Source organism: Odontomachus brunneus, unplaced genomic scaffold, assembly GCF_010583005.1.
Source record: "Odontomachus brunneus isolate Ranch 3 - 2012 unplaced genomic scaffold, Obru_v1 Obru_scaffold_015, whole genome shotgun sequence".
NCBI classification, from domain to species: domain Eukaryota; kingdom Metazoa; phylum Arthropoda; class Insecta; order Hymenoptera; family Formicidae; genus Odontomachus; species Odontomachus brunneus.
Window position 1 is genome coordinate 442645 of NW_022639465.1, and position 16215 is coordinate 458859.

Genomic DNA, 16215 nt, shown 5'->3' on the forward strand with positions numbered 1-16215 from the left:
GAAACACCACATGTTAAGTTTCAAGCAAAATTCCTGACTTTAAGGATGCATCATATTCTGAACAGATTATAGTGTGGTGGAGGTGTTGCGCGAGGAGCCGGCTAGAGTGACGATTAGAGGTCTCAGACGCTCTTTCTACCCGCCTTCGCACTTACCTCCCGTTGACAATTCGCCACCAGAGAAAAAGCTGCAACTAGAGTGGGTGTACGGTTATCGGGGCACCGACACCCGTCGAAATCTCTGGGTATTACCCAGCGGCGAATTGTTATATTACGTTGCTGCCGTAGCTATACTCTTTGATCGAGAAGAGAACGCGCAGCGGCACTACATCGGTCATACGGAGGATATCACGTGCATGGAGGTAGACAGAAATAGGCATTCGAATTTTTAGTGAACATGCCCGGACAAATTTCTAATATTATTATATTATATTTTTTAAGAAATCGGCGAAATATGTTACTTGATGAGCGGACAGAAATTATTACGTCGAAATGTTTAATGAAACAAATAATTTCTGTAGGTTCATCCCAGTCGAGAACTCGTGGCGTCCGGTCAGAGAGCCGGCAGACACAGAAAGGCTCAACCGCATGTACGCATTTGGTCCACGGAGACCCTTCTCACCCTTTACGTGTTCGGCATGAGCGAGTTTCAAATGGGCGTATCGGCACTTGCGTTTTCGCAGTTGGTAAATATAATTGCTTCCATAAAGCCTCTATGAGAGGCAACCATGTCGTAGACTAAATTTAAAAAGATATTCATAAATAATCCTGTGCTATTCATAAATAATTAATAACTTTTTTTAATTAATTCCCTTAAGCATGAAAAAATGACCGATACAATCGTTCCTAAAATAGTTTTTTCTATTTTATTTTACGATTTTTAATCATCAAATTTTCCAACGTTTTTTTTTTAACGATGACAATTATTTTTATTATTTAACATAGAATGGCGGTAGTTACGTGCTTGCTGTAGATGCTGGAAGAGAAGCCATATTGTCGGTATGGCAATGGCAATGGGGTCATTTATTGGGCAAAGTGGCGGTAAGTTAAGATTCAAAACATGTTTGTCACACTTTCTTCTGTGTTCCTGATGTGTTTTACATAAATTTCATATATTCTCACTAATTTAAATTAACAGACCATGCAGGAGGATCTCACAGGTGCGGCGTTTCACCCACTGGACGATAATCTCTTAATAACGCATGGACGCGGTCACTTGACCTTTTGGAACCGTCGAAAAGACGGTTTCTTCGAACGAACCGATATCATTAAACCCGTAAGTCTACGTGGAACTTATCATATCTATCTGTTTTAGGGATCTTTAACTCTTACACGGAAAAAAAGGTTTGGTTGAATTAACCAAATATATGGTCGAATATGAACGATCCAGGAATTCCGATTGAAGTAATCCGAATTCTGCTTAAGTCAATCAAATATCTTGTTAACTTAAACAGAATTCGGGTTACTTCAATCGGAATTTCTGGATCGTTCATATTCGACCAGATATTTGGTTAATTCAACCAAATCTTTTTTTCCGTGTAGCATATAAGTACTGCTCGTACAAATCATTGAAAAGAACTCTTAGTATATACCATCAATCTTTTAGCCTTTGGTACTGTGCCATCTGAATGATCCCAGACAACACAATCTACTAAAAGATATCTTAAAGACGTCCAAAAGACTTTCCTTTCGTAAGGAATCCTTATTCCTCTTGAATGTCTTTTGGACGTCTTTAAGATATCTTTTAGCAGTTTGCGCTGTCTGAATGATCCTACCTTAAAAATCAATTATAATTAAAAGAGCTGTAGGAGAATGAGCTTGCTACTAACTAAAACAATATTTCTTTATGCGTAGAGGCTTGATATTATTTGTTACTACATTTCATTTGGAATTTACGTAGCCGTCGCGTACGCATGTGACGAGCATCCAGTTCGAGCAAGACGGTGACGTTGTGACGGCGGACAGCGACGGCTTTATCACGGTGTACTCAGTGGACGCGGACGGTGCGTATTTCGTTCGAATGGAGTTCGAAGCGCACAACAAAGGCATTAGTTCTCTCGTCATGTTGTCGGAGGGTACATTGCTCTCTGGTGGTGAGAAAGACCGCAAAATCGCCGCTTGGGACTCGCTACAGAACTATAAACGCATCACTGACACAAAGGTGTGAACGCAGTTCAATGCCAATTTATCTAAATCTTTATTTATATACGAGGTGTCCGACAATTCATTATGCAGCCAAGGTGTACAGATAAAACTCATCAATCATTTATCAATTTTTTTTAACTAATAAATCAAAATTTTACGTGGTTAATTGCAAAGTGGTAAAGGAATTTTGTGTTCAGTTTCATCAGTTTTATCTGTACATGGTACAAAAGCACTGTTACTGCATGATGAATTATCAGACACCTTGTGTATATGAGTAAAAAATTTATATATTATATAATTTTATATTATATATATAATTTTTCTTTATTAATTAATTTTATTTATAATTTCTTTATTTTTCTCTAACATCGATTTTTTAGCTAACTCTTACTTTTTTTACTTTGATATTAGAATAATATAAGCCCAGTAAGTAAATTGAGCGCAGACTGCGCGCAGATTGACAGCAAATTTGATTAAAAACCCACAGCAAAACCATAGCCATCTATATTTACATTAGGCTACGGTTTTGGCGACAGATCTTACTGTCGGACAATTGGTGCCAAATTTGCAGCAAAAACCACGCAAAGCTTGCAGCGCAGCAAGATTTGCGCGGTTTCTGCTGCCAATCTGCCGTCAAATCGCTACAAGCTCTGCGCGGTTTTTGCTACAAATCTGCAGCAATTATCCGACAACAAGTTCTGTTGCATATCTGGCGACAATTTGGCAGCAAGATTTGATATAACAGATCCTGTATCAAATTTGGTATCTATTTGCCATCAAAAGTTGATAGCAAGTTCTGCACGAAATCTGTTCGCGCAGGTTTGGCTATCTGGGAGGGAACGTTAAGCATATAGAAAGGTTAATATTTATTTGTATTAATAATTAAGTGCATGCCAAATCCATATGTAGTAAATCCGAAAATCTATTAGCTGTTGTAATCAGCATCCCAAAAATTGATCTCATTGCAGCTGCCAGAATCGGTAGGTGGAGTGCGCAGTATATATCCGCAACGTCCTGGCAGAAACGACGGCAATATTTACGTCGGGACAACGCGAAACAACATCCTGGAAGGCTCTTTGCAAAGAAGGTTCAACCAAGTAGTGTTCGGCCACGGTAGACAACTGTGGGGTTTGGCGGTTCACCCTGACGACGAAGTGTTCGCTACTGCAGGCCACGACAAGAACATCGCCTTGTGGCGGAGGCATAAGCTTCTATGGACCACACAGGTAAGATCGAAAAATTCAAAACGATAACGCAGAACTACTTTTACGGCCGAATTAAATTGTGCAACTTATTATTATTGTTAAATACACCGGTTATCACTTATCTGATGGAAATCGATCTAGAAATCCTGTTATCCTTCCTTCTAATACTCTTTCATTTTACAAATAGACATATTTCGGCATATTATCTGCTTAGTTATTAGCATGAGCATGCAAAGACCCATACAGCATAAATCTTTAAAAGACATTCTAAAGACATTCTAAGAACATTCATACATCCTAAGAACGTTCTAGGACATTCTCTGAAGATTTTGTGCTATCTAGGGTTATACGTGCTATCTGGGGTTATACTTGCTTAACAAAAATTTATTCAGTATATAAAAGAAATCGTCAAATACCATGAAAATTGCTGTTTATTTTGCCGAAAAGAAAATGTAATTAGTCTGGAATTATTAATGAAAATTAAATATTTTGATTATAATTACCCAGACAGCACAAGATCTCCTCAGGACGTCCTAAAGACGTCCTAAGGACGTCCTGAGAACGAAGAAATGTTCTCAGGACTTCCTTAGGATGTACTCTGGATGTTCCCTGGACATCTGTGCTGTTAGGATATGATATAATAAATGAGTATTTCTTAAAACAAGCAAGTTTTAAACACGTTGTGCTATTACAATAGCATCACAAAGTGTACATTAAATATTTGCACGCTACGTATTCAGCATTTTTATCTATCTAGAAACAAATCAGAAGATATTGTTAAAGATGGTTAAAAAGTGCTGTTTATCGTTTATATCGTGTTATAATCGCTGCAGGTGGGTTTTGAGTGTATCTGTATCGCCTTCCACCCGTTCGGCGTGGCACTCGCGGCGGGCTCGTCGGAGGGTCATCTCTTGGTGTTGGCGGCCGACACCGGTGCCGCCGTTGCAACCCTGCGGGTGTGTGGGTCACCACTGTCTTGCATCGGATACAATCCCAGTACGAAACAAGTATTCCTCCCTCTCGTCTCTGCCAATCGCTTGTTGCCATGCAAAAAGAATGACTAACATAATTGTAGAGATGTACGAACTGTTCGAATCGAATCAAGTGAAATTCGATTCGATTCAACCCAAGTAGAACAAAGCTATCTTAAAGTATTTCATTTTTCTATGTAAAATTAGGTCAAGATAACTTCATTTTCGGTAAAAAAGTTAAGTTTCTGTTTACTGAAAAGGTTATCTAATGTCCGAAAGATTACTTTTAATATCCAAAAAGATATCATTTAGATATAAAAGTATCAAGGTACATGGATATTAATTAAATATATAACAAATGATAATTGTAAGATAATTGTAAGACGCCTAAATGAACTAGCTATTAACCAACTGTAAACTGTTATCGATGTCATATTAATGGAGACGAATTATTGACATTGACTTGTTATCTTATAGATACGTTCAAAAAGTTAACTTCAAGAACGTTAATCAATAGGCAAATCCTGTTCTACTTGAGTAAATTCGAGTCCCTATGATTCGAATCCGAATAATTCGAAAATTTCGAATCGAAAAGATTCGAATACAGATCGCGTAAATTAGCATTAACGAAGAACTATTAGACATCCAGTCTTACGGCAATTAGCATGACTTCAAAAGTTTGCTATACATTAAGATTTTCTTCAAAATATTAAAAGAAAATAATGGCTTCTAGATAAACTCTAATCAACAACTGTCGGATCGACATGTGTCGTTGCGTAGCTGAATCATAAATTGATTTCACATGATCAATGTTATCTCTCTCATACTGAAATCACTATTTTCATGTTGAATTCAATGATTATGTTAATTAAAAATTCTTTCAACGATTTGATTTGATTCGGGTGAAATTTCATCGATTCGAATTCGAAATTAAAATCTGAGATTTGATTTGATTCGATTCCACATTAAAAATCTTTGATTCGCACATCTCTACATAATTGTACACTTAAGCCAGTAAACAAAGAACATTCGATCAACATCATGAAATATTGATTTTATGCATGTCTTTGGAACGTTTTCGTTTAATATTTTAAAAACATTTTATAGATATTGTCGAGAATATTGTGCTCTTTTTGAATATCGCAGAAAAGTTTTAAAAATATTGAAGTGCCGAGATTATTCGTAATGATGTTGATATACAACATTATTATTCGTAATGATATTGATATACAACATTAAAAAACATATTAGAGAACGTTATGCGCTATTGAATATCATTGCAATGACATTATATCAATGAGTTTTTGTTTATTGAGAAGACATTAAACGTATTATACATTTTTATATAATAACGAGCTTTAACATTCTAATCGTTATTAGCCGGAGAGATAGTGGCCATGGGTTCACAGAACGGCAGTGTATACCTCTTCAGAGTATCGCGAGATGGATTTTCATACAAAAAGAGTAACAAGATCCGTGGCACACAGCCATTGATTCAGCTCGACTGGAGTTCCGATAGCCGTTTCCTTCAGACTGTCACCCAAGACTACGATCTTGTATTTTGTAAGTTACTTATTATAAATTATTTCACTTGTTTATAAAACAAAAGTCTCCTTTGTGTACATTCGGATAACGATCATGTAACTTTTTTCTAAGAGCAAAAATATGAAAAATGAAAAGTTTCATGTGAACTCTATGACTTTAGCGATTATGTAAATTTTTGAGTAATGGGAATTTGAAAATTTTCATATAAAACTTTTCACGAGCTCATATTAGAGGAAAAAAATACATGATCGCAGTAGCTATTAAATCTTGTGTAAATCTTAATTTATTTTAAGGGGATGTCAAAGTGCTGTCGTCAGAAAAGAGTCCGTTGGTCATGAAGGACGTCAAGTGGTACACTCATAACTGTACTGTTGGTTACATGGTTTCTGGTTAGTTAAAGAATCTCTTAATTATTTCCTTAGAACATATATTAAAAGTGACATAAATAAGCGTTTCGTTGTCCGAACACATATTCTTTCTTTATATAATGTACGATACATACACTGAGAGAAAAAAAGAATATTTGAAAAATGAGAAATATTTATTTTCGGCGAATATCAATAAATTTATTTAAATCTAAATTCTTTCATTTAAATAGAATAAACAATTGATTTCATGGAAAGCTAAGATTTTAAGAAAATGTATATTTTCTTATTTAAAAAATATTTATATCAGTATAAGTAAATATGTTAGTATCTACCGCGAATATTTAAAAAATTTTACAAATATTGCCTTAAATATTTTTTTTCTCTCAACATGTAAAACATGTATATTTTTTAATAATATATTCTTAAGGTTTTGCCTTCTTCAACTAATTTTAAGACAAATTATATTGCTACTAGACTCGTGTGTGCAAACTAGACTTTGTGATTGTTCGCAGGTATGTGGAATAATCGCTACTATCCTCTAACGACGGTGGTTACCACTTCTAGCAGATCAGCGGCTCACGATATGTTGGTTAGCGGAGACGCCGAAGGTTACTTAAGGCTTTTCCGATACCCGTGTACCAGTGCTAAAGCAGAGTATGTGGAGGAAAAGGTGTACAGCTCGCTGGTGGCGTGCGCCAGGTTCTTGTACAATGACCAAAATGTCGTCACTGTTGGCGGCACTGATGCCGCTTTAATGCTTTGGGAATTAGTAGATGAATAGAAAGGGAGCAAAACTTGAGACAAAGTGAAAACTGATGATTGTTGCTTTTTTACTTTTGCTTTATCATTAACGTTGCGGCTCGTATCTTCAGTACAGGATGCTGCATCGATATACAGGTCAGTATGATGCTTCCTACTCGCTGATAAACGCGCGCATTTAGACATAAACTGCATGCCGATATTTGCTGTCAGAAAATCTTATTGAAAATCTATAAGATACGTAAAATGAACCAATATTCAATATTGATAGTGAATATTGAGACGCAACCATAGATATCGCGCGGATTTGGTGGTATACTCATTTTTAAAACAGTTTATATTCATTTTTGTCAATACAAAATATTAAAATATGCAAATTATTCTACTCTTCAAATTTGAAAATTTTGATTTTCTTGGATAATATATTTCATTAAACATTAACTTATTTTTTATAAAAATATATATTAATATAAATATATACCGAAGGTACATGAGATACGAGCTAAGATGTAGATGATAGAGCAAAAAGAAAAAAGAAAAAGAAAGATATGTTTGAGTTACTTTGTACTGTAAATTTTCTGTGTACTGACATTTTGGTAAACTTGTACGTCGGGAGACATTATATCTCTCCCTACACCAATTTTGGGATTTTTTCACAGAATTGAAGAACTGATTTCTACGAGCTGTCTTATGATCTATATTAAAAAAATACGCAAACTAAACTAGAAGGAGAAATTCATAGCATGCAATCTTCATTGTATTGCGATAAAATCGGTGGGTTTAAGATGGTTCGGAAATAAGCTTTTCGATTCTGTTGCGCATACCTTCGAATATATTTCGAGAAGATTGTATTTTGGAATGTCATCTCTTCCCGTACCGGCCTCGGGATTAATGACAATTTTCCAAGCCATTGTCCCTCTTTTTGAAGTTTCGAGAAGTTTTTCGTCAGGGACAATTTTGCATGTCTGTCGACGCAACGAAATGTAAAAAAAAAAGCCACTTTTTAGCAGGCATAACGTCCGTGTACCCGTAGAATTCGATAAGTACGGGGCGCTGGCGCTCCTTGGTAGATTTTAAGGGACGAGGTAGGGCAGTGTGAGCAGTGAACTAAAATCGCCCTCAAAATTTAAATGGAAGTATAGTAAGAATTGTCTATAACATTACTTATATATTTACATACACCTTGCAGATGACTTTGACCCTCAAATTCTAGACCAATATGTTCCATAACGTTTTCAGTTGAATTTAATCCAGCAAAGAAAACGTCATTGTATTTTAAAAGTTCTATTATATGCATTTTTTCCATTTACTATATTTTAACATACTTAGGGTTTTGAAGCATGTTTTCAAATCAAAATTTGTTTTCAAATAAAAATCGTAAACTACGACATGTGAACATCCGAATTGTCAGCCTTAGGATGTAAAATAAGTGAGGGAGTTTTGAAAGTTCACTGATTGTTACTCTAGCCTCAATGCGATTAGATTTAAGCTGTCACTAGGAAGTCCAATGGAATGCACACACTCTCTCGGTCAAACATGACGTTTGAATTGGGAATCGAAACCGGTAGAATTTTGTTGGAGTCAAATTCTCGTGCTATAGAAATAACGAGGCATGCAAAGTGTGGCGAATTAATGCCTCAGAGAAAATATCAATTCGGGAAAAAGTATTTAAAGTACACAGAACGGAATTTATATTAAAAATAAAAACTAAACGATCTTATATATGTTATGGTTATAGCACAAAAAATTTGATTCCTCGCAAAATTACAGCGGCTTCGATCGTTGGCTTAAACACGGCCGCCGTCATCCTTTGTAAGTTTACGCGAGTGTCGTGTAAACGTTTGTTTGTCGCGTGAAGAGCTGTTGCGGGTCAATGCGCCTCTTCGTCGCCGCCCGGCCATTTTTGTTCGCATATTTTTAGAGAGGAGAATAATATTAAAAGAGGAAAAAAATTGTAATTATATATAAAGTTATATATAAAAGAGAAAGTGCGAGAGAAGAACACGTTTTTCGTATATTATAACTGATAAAGGTTCTTATAGATATACGCTATCGATCACAATTATTTGCTCGCCCATTCCTTCCGTCTTTTCTTTTTCGAAAATGTACATAAACATCTTGAAAAAAGTAATATTTTTACTTAAATAATATGTTCACTTAAATCAAGCCCAACAGATAAATGCGAATAGCAATTCAGCCAGAAATTCTGAAAAAATTTTCTAGTAGAATTCAGTTTATTCTTCTGTAGGTGAGCAAACACTTATGAGTGATAGTGAACGAAATCGACGGAAAAGGAAGAAGGACCTGTGAGAGAAAAGGCCGACGTAAAATTTCTTCCTTTCTCGAATATAAACAGCAAAAAGAACAAAAAACGACGTAATGGAATGACCTTTAGCACACACACACATACACACACACACACACACACACATTTTTAAAAGAACATAAAAGAACACAACAAACATTTTTAAAAGAATTCCTTTAATTCTCAATTTCTAATGGAAAAGAATCAAACCGGAGAACCTTTTTCTCTCATAGCTTTTTCTTTACGTTTCTTGTATTTACTGTCACAATAGTGTTAAGAAGCGGTTTTTAGGATCGTCACTGCCAAGGCATCGAGCTTGAAATTTTATCGCGACTCTCTAAACATCTAACAGATTGACCTATGATGTCAATTCCTTTTGTTTTCACGTTTATTTGATACTTTATAAAAATGCAGATTGACACACATTATTATTTATCGAAGCTGTCAATAGCGAGGCAACATTTAACACGTAATAGTAAAATTTGTTTCATCTCGGTTATAATAAAAAAATAGGAACAATCAATTGGCGATAAAATCTTCAACGATATTAAGATTAGATTGCAACGAGTAAGTGATAAGGTTCAAAAGAGGAACTTAATTGTATTGTTGGATAATATTCGTGTTGGATTCGATGAACTTGCGCAAGAATATCGGGCAATGCGTACGCATGATGAAATTTCGATTTTCGATGCAGCCACGAGACAACAAAAAAAACGAAAAAAAAAAAACAAATCGAAAAGCAGATTCTGTTTGCGACGTAATATCGAAGTAAAAGTTATTAATGTAGAATACGATAAAGTTACAATAAATTCTGCACATTACACTAAACGAAATATGATTGCAGTAATTTCTGTGACGTTATTATTCATTTAGTCGAGTTACACACGAAAGTAATAATGTTTTAAAAGTTGCAATATTGGAAGTGATCGTTCTTAAGGTAACATATATAACGATTACGGATAATATTATAGCAACATATAACGATTACGAATGACATTATAATTGTTATTATAAAATAATAACAATTATTCGTAACTTATAACGTTAAAAATACATTTATTTGTATGTAATCTGATAACTAAAATATTATTTGCACATATATATGGTCTTATTTGATTTTTTCGGCTTAATCGTCAGCTTTAATCGATAGATTGGAATTCGAGATTTATTTCTAACGAATTTACAGAAGAAGATTCATAATCACACTTCCATGATATCGCTACAGTCGTTGAGTTCACATGAAACTTTTCACGTTTCGGCCAAATCTAGAAAACGAGGCGATCATCGAATTGGTCCATATGTACTTATAATACGATCTCTCAAAGTGATTTCCTGAAGATAGTAGTGAGATTCGTACTTTGCTTATAAGTGCTACTATTTAAAATAATGCTGCACATTTGATATTAAATATTAACAAAAGTGACATATGTGATAGTACGTTGAATTAATCTTAAAGTCCTCTACAATATTATGTAAAAAAAAGTGCACTGGGTCGATACCATTTCAAAATTTCAAGGTGACCTTAATTTCTTTATGAAAAAAAAATTTTTTTTACTGAGGAAATAAAGCTCAGATTTTCTAAAAAAAAAAATACTATAAATTCATCTACGCCATCGATCACTGCTAAAATAAAAAATTTCGTTTTACGGCCAAAAAAACAATTTCACTACAGCCAAAGAAATTAATTTCAATTTCATTCAATTTCATAAATGGCCTGATATATCCACTTATAGGAAGGAAGCTGGAGTCCAAAGATTTAATGAAAAGTTTTTCTTATCAAGGAAACTTGATAAGGAAAACTATTTTAATGTGGTTTTTAGAAAAATCCTGTCTAAGGCTGATTCCAGCATCTCACCCGCTAAGTTCTTTGTATAACACACCATCTTAAGGCTTTAATAGCTGCCAGATAGCACAGAGAATTCAAAAAAAAGAATTCAGTCGTATGTCACTAATTCTGAGTTTATTTTCAGATGCAAAAAGAATTCTTCAGAGTTCAGTTCAGTGAAAAAAATTATTTTTGCATCTAAAAAGTGAACTCAGAATTGATGACAGAATTTTTTTTTAATTCTCTGTGCTATCTGGGTGGATTCTGCAACTCGTTAACTGTCGTTAACGACACTATTACTAACACTGTGTGTCGTTGGGCATTTTTTCTAACATACTATATCTGCGCGACGTTAATATTAATTCATTAACGATAAATTAATGAGTTACAGAATCGCACTGCGGGAGTCTTAATTAACAGCACATGCTCGGTCCAGATATTCTATCAATATTTTGTTTTTGCTTATTGAATTAATACTGGGTAATAATAAATAATTAACAATGCATAATACTTGTTCATTTATTTCTTTTATTCTTTGTTAAAAATAATTATACTCTGTCTTCATGATATAATTAATTATTAAATGCACATAAATGCCATGGTATTATTGTAGTTAATAAACATTGTATATGTACAAAAACTCATCTTTCTCTTTATCTCAACAAATAGTTTGTGTCAAGAAACGCAATTTCTACCCAAATCTGTATTAATTTGTTACAATTTTACTTTTTGTGTTATATTGTTCAAATATATTAATATATCAATAAAGAAACAATTTTATAAATCATTTCTCGCATTATTTGTATTACTTTTAAAATGCGTTTCATAAAAATCGTTTATCATGTCGGTAACAGATTCTATTTGTAACACTGTGATATCTATCACACGTTGCAGCAAGTCTATGGTGTGTTTATGATAAGTTTTCAATGGTAGGCCCAACAATGTTTGTGCATTTTGCAGAAATGTATCTGTTTGTTGTTCATAATGCCATGAAAAAACTAATAGTGCTATAGTAAGCAATGAACTGATTATGAAGAACCATATAGTTATCCATGTAAGAGATCGATACAATTTAGTGCCTGACTTACCAACAGCTACAAAATAAATGATAATATTGAATTAATCACAAATCAGACTTACAGATGTAAATTGTGAATATAAAAGTTCATTACCTGTAAATTTATGCGATTCGTGTCTACACGCATTATTAGAAAATTCAGTTAATCTTATATTATCATTATTGTCCTGCAAATCTTTGTTCTGTGTTGAAGACTCAATTTTATTTGAGTTTGTCTTATATTCCTTTTCTGAATCTCTCTTCTTTTTCTTTTTACTTTCCTTCTTTACAGTTGTCACTTCTTTCTCTGTCTCACCTGGAATATTTAATGTTACGATGATATATACAATTTGTGCAATGACTGTATAATAAATTATATGCATACAATACCTGTGGTATTATTTAATCTACGTAACTTCTCTTCTTCTATGAGAAGTTTAACAGTAGATAAATAATTGACAACATTGCGAGCACAAGCTTGACACTCGTTCAAGTTACTACATGGTCCCGCTACAGATGCTACAGCTTCAGTCAAGGGATTTTCCTTCAAGTCCAACCATCTTAGGTTCTTTAGTTCACTTAGACTTAATGGTAATCTGCTGATCTATAAATTACATTGCACTACGGATATCAAAATTTACAAAATAATTGTATAAAAATTGAAAGCAATTTACTTACCTGATTAGCATATAAATCAAGATGTCTTAATTGTGTCATTGCACCAAAGTTTTCAGGCAATTCAGTTAACATGTTTCTACTGAGATCCAACTTCACAATTTGTCTTAGAGTAACAAAAGTAGTCTACAATAAGTTTTGTGTCAATAAAATTATTTAGATAGTGAGAAAAAGTTATATTGCAATAATAACATACCGGCAATGAAACCAGAAGATTGGTCGATAAATTTACATTTGTGGCTTTCCTGATAGATGCCTAGAAAATTTAACATTTGACAGAAAATTTGACAGAATATTTAAAAAAAAAGAAAAGAAAGTTTATAGGATTTTTATTTGGTAATGAACATTTTATGTCCGTAATATTAGATATTAGATTATAAAGTTCGTTCTGTGTTCTGTTTTATTGATATAAACACTTAATTTATAAAAGGAAATTGAATAAAAGGAATTGATTGTTACTCACGATTTCTCGCACAGGTACTTCTTTCAGTTCACATAAACTAAGGTCAAGACTATTGTCTTTCAGTTTGTCCTTTATGTTCTTCAGATTTAATTTTACTGTCATATTTATTGTTTTATAAAATGCAAAACGTAAAATAGAGAATACAATAACCTGACGTGTACCGTATGTTGGCCGTAATGTCGGATTGTCGGTTATCGCGATGGATTACTATACCTTTGCGGGTATCTTATAAAAATTACTTTAAGGCCATTCTACAATTGCATAAAGGCTGTCTACAATGGGAGTAAAATATGGCTGTAAAAAGTAAGAAGATCACCAATCACAGTCGATTATTCTTCTCATATTCGACTGTGATTGTCAATTTTTTATGGGCTTTCTACAATAAGCCATTAATCATAAGCCGCAAGCAAATTGACCAATCACAGTTGATTATTTTAAAAATAATTATTTTCAAAAATAATCGATTGTGATTGGCTAGATTGTGGAAGGCCCATAAAGTCTACCAACTTTATAACTCAATTCACAGTTTTCGAAATCGATTTCAAAACTCCATTCTACCGTTATTGTGCAAGATTACATTCCAAAATGTCCTTATTGAGGAAAATTTACTCAATATCTATAATTCACGTTACATATACTATAAAGTATCGAGTAAAATTTCCTAAAAAAAAAGACGTTTTGGAGAATGCAACTCTAGAAACTAATGCGTTTAATCGAAAATGTCTAGTAACTCTCGATGTAGGGAATAGTAAAGCTGATGAATCGACGTCGCCATTTCGATACTAACCTAACTTAAGCCGACCTAACCCGACTTGACCACGAGTCGTAAAAGTGTTTGTGCTCCTCTCTTTCGAAGTCCTGCGTGCGTCACGGTGAGTTTATGTTCATGCTAAATTTTGTATCCGTTTCATTTCCTCGTCATCCTTTGTAGTTTTATCGAAGTATCACTTTACACTCGTTGGAAAAGTACGCGTTATTTTATATGACTTGTACGTTTCGCGTTTCATCTATGATTTACTTTCTTTTTACTGTTTCAGAATCAGCTACGTTAACGAGTAGACGACCGTTTAAGAATGGTAAATATACAAATATTTTAAGAATTTCGTTTAATTACACTTTGTATTTTTATCAGATACGTGTAAAAGTCACTTGCAATTTGTATATAATGTCAATATATTTGTCGCAATATTTATATCTATATCTATAACATAACCTCAAAAATTGTTAAACTGTAGTATCGAAAATGTATATAAAGCTAATTTAAATGAATTTTCTTTAAATTTCCAGCCACGTGAAATCAAGGAAATCAAGGACTTTCTGCTGAAAGCCAGAAGGAAGGATGCAAAATGTGAGATATTTAGATAAATTAGAACATTAGTTTTACAGTATTTTTGTGCTCTGTCTTACTGATTTTGTTTTGCACAGCTGTTAAAATTAAGAAGAACGCCGACAATGTGAAATTCAAGGTTCGCTGTTCCCGATTTTTGTATACTCTTGTGATTACTGACAAGGAAAAGGCAGAGAAGTTAAAGCAGTCTCTACCACCAGGTAAAACATAAAACTAATAAAAAGTTGTTTGATCATATTGTTACTGATAATATTTGTCAATATTCTTTAGTATTAAAAATTTTATCATAGTCCCACCATGTGTTATGTTTGTGTGATTATTTTGTATTGTATGTCTATATAAACCAATTAGGTCTATTTTACATTATTATATAAAGAAAACAAGGCAAAAAATTAATAGTTTATAGAGATATTTTCCTAAATAAATAATGTTATGTATGATATGTTATATGGTGGAAATTGTTACAGGTTTACAAGTTAAGGAAGTAAAAAGGAGTGAACGTGTATAAAAAATGACTTAAAATAAACTTTCTTCTTAAATGAGTGTTTGTACAATTTTACCTATATTATAACAAGAGCTTAATGCTATATTGAAAAATTGGAGTATAGAGAAATAATTATTAATATTTCTAAAGAAACCTTTCAAATATTTTGTTAAAAGATGTTAATTTGTAATATTATTTAATAAGTACTCTAGCAGCACATAGTTGGCCAATGGTTGGTTGCTATAGATTCTACATTTGCCCAATATCTTAAGGCCAAATCACACTAGCAATTGATAATTAATGATTGAAGATTAGATTTTGACGAATCAACGAGCTTCAATCTTGGCTTGCTTTGTTCCAATTGATCAAGTTGCAATCTTCAATCACCAGTGTGATACAAGCTTTATGCTGCTTGGACATTCAATCATTGAGTATGTATGTATTAATAATACAGAACGAAAATATTGTATCAATAAATTTCTTCTCAAACTTATTTAGTTTTTCATAAAATATAAATATAATACATACAGAGATATCTAAAATAATCTATTTTAGTTAGAGTATAAGCAGTTGTATCAATAGTTTGGAATAATTCTCCACAGTATCAAATCAAGTTATATTTTTCTATACTATAATATATTCTTTGCATTATATTTTAATTATTCGTATATTAATTTTTTTTTATTTATTGTCGTCGAAATCTTTCCGGAAAGAAATAATTTATTATTAGTGTATTAATTTTTACTAAGAAAAAAAATTACAGTACTTTTGATTATTTAGCTTGCACACACCACTTTTAGCTCATTTATACTTTGTGTGCATCTTACAACACATTGATAATTAGTAATAAATTAACACAGCAAATAAAAAATGCTGAAAAATGTTACTTCAATTCAGAAAATGTAAATGTCACGGTTACAGCGCAAGCTAATATAAAATTGAATATATCCAAAGAAGCTGCGACAAAAATACCTTTTCAAAGTATCTTTCTCCGTCTTTGTTTCTGCTTCAACTTAAACAAAGACAGACATATAATTCAACTACCAGTTAACTTACCAAGTTAAAA

At 33.1% G+C, this 16215-nt stretch overlaps 3 protein-coding genes across 5 annotated transcripts in view; 2 read left to right on the forward strand and 1 right to left on the reverse strand.

The window, feature by feature from the left end:
* The window catches only part of LOC116841345 (echinoderm microtubule-associated protein-like CG42247), a 36350-nt gene extending 24754 nt beyond the window's left edge, over window positions 1-11596 (forward strand). For both annotated transcript variants that reach the window (XM_032809152.1, XM_032809153.1), the window contains 10 exons: window positions 66-361; window positions 521-685; window positions 945-1040; window positions 1138-1275; window positions 1900-2160; window positions 3113-3370; window positions 4183-4345; window positions 5701-5883; window positions 6159-6254; window positions 6746-11596. In XM_032809152.1, the coding sequence (XP_032665043.1) occupies window positions 66-361; window positions 521-685; window positions 945-1040; window positions 1138-1275; window positions 1900-2160; window positions 3113-3370; window positions 4183-4345; window positions 5701-5883; window positions 6159-6254; window positions 6746-7014 (1925 nt within the window). In that variant the 3' untranslated portion in view covers window positions 7015-11596. The remainder of the gene's footprint in view (window positions 1-65; window positions 362-520; window positions 686-944; window positions 1041-1137; window positions 1276-1899; window positions 2161-3112; window positions 3371-4182; window positions 4346-5700; window positions 5884-6158; window positions 6255-6745) is intronic.
* A 34-nt stretch (window positions 11597-11630) lies between these two features.
* Window positions 11631-13558, reverse strand: LOC116841347 (leucine-rich repeat-containing protein 59). Its single transcript, XM_032809155.1, has 6 exons — window positions 13318-13558; window positions 13051-13110; window positions 12858-12980; window positions 12570-12783; window positions 12295-12495; window positions 11631-12216 (listed from the first exon to the last, which is right to left on the reverse strand). Exons 1-6 carry the CDS (start codon window positions 13417-13419, stop codon window positions 11900-11902), a joined length of 1017 nt encoding a protein of 338 aa, XP_032665046.1. The 5' UTR covers window positions 13420-13558; the 3' UTR covers window positions 11631-11899.
* A 511-nt stretch (window positions 13559-14069) lies between these two features.
* LOC116841296 (60S ribosomal protein L38) lies at window positions 14070-15207 on the forward strand. 2 transcript variants are annotated; one of them, XM_032809069.1, is made up of 5 exons: window positions 14070-14189; window positions 14355-14393; window positions 14605-14665; window positions 14743-14865; window positions 15133-15207. In XM_032809069.1, the coding sequence occupies exons 2-5, from the start codon at window positions 14391-14393 to the stop codon at window positions 15171-15173; spliced, it is 228 nt and encodes a 75-aa protein (XP_032664960.1). In that variant the 5' UTR covers window positions 14070-14189; window positions 14355-14390; the 3' UTR covers window positions 15174-15207. The 2 variants fall into 2 exon arrangements, with proteins under 2 accessions (XP_032664960.1, XP_032664962.1); XM_032809071.1 differs by lacking the exon at window positions 14070-14189 and adding an exon at window positions 14192-14283.
* Window positions 15208-16215: the final 1008 nt, after the last annotated feature.

What these genes read in the sequence shown, in the direction of transcription:
- LOC116841347 (XM_032809155.1), bottom strand. Translation starts at nt 13,419, where the DNA reads ATGACAGTAAAATTAAATCTGAAGAACATAAAGGACAAACTGAAAGAC. An exon ending in AAGTACCTGTGCGAGAAATC is followed by an intron (nt 13,111 to 13,317) that starts GTGAGTAACAAT and finishes TAAATTTTCTAG; the next exon opens with GCATCTATCAGGAAAGCCAC. An exon ending in CGAATCGCATAAATTTACAG is followed by an intron (nt 12,217 to 12,294) that starts GTAATGAACTTT and finishes TTTATTTTGTAG; the next exon opens with CTGTTGGTAAGTCAGGCACT.
- LOC116841296 (XM_032809069.1), top strand. An exon ending in CAGAAGGAAGGATGCAAAAT is followed by an intron (nt 14,666 to 14,742) that starts GTGAGATATTTA and finishes TGTTTTGCACAG; the next exon opens with CTGTTAAAATTAAGAAGAAC. An exon ending in AAAGCAGTCTCTACCACCAG is followed by an intron (nt 14,866 to 15,132) that starts GTAAAACATAAA and finishes AAATTGTTACAG; the next exon opens with GTTTACAAGTTAAGGAAGTA.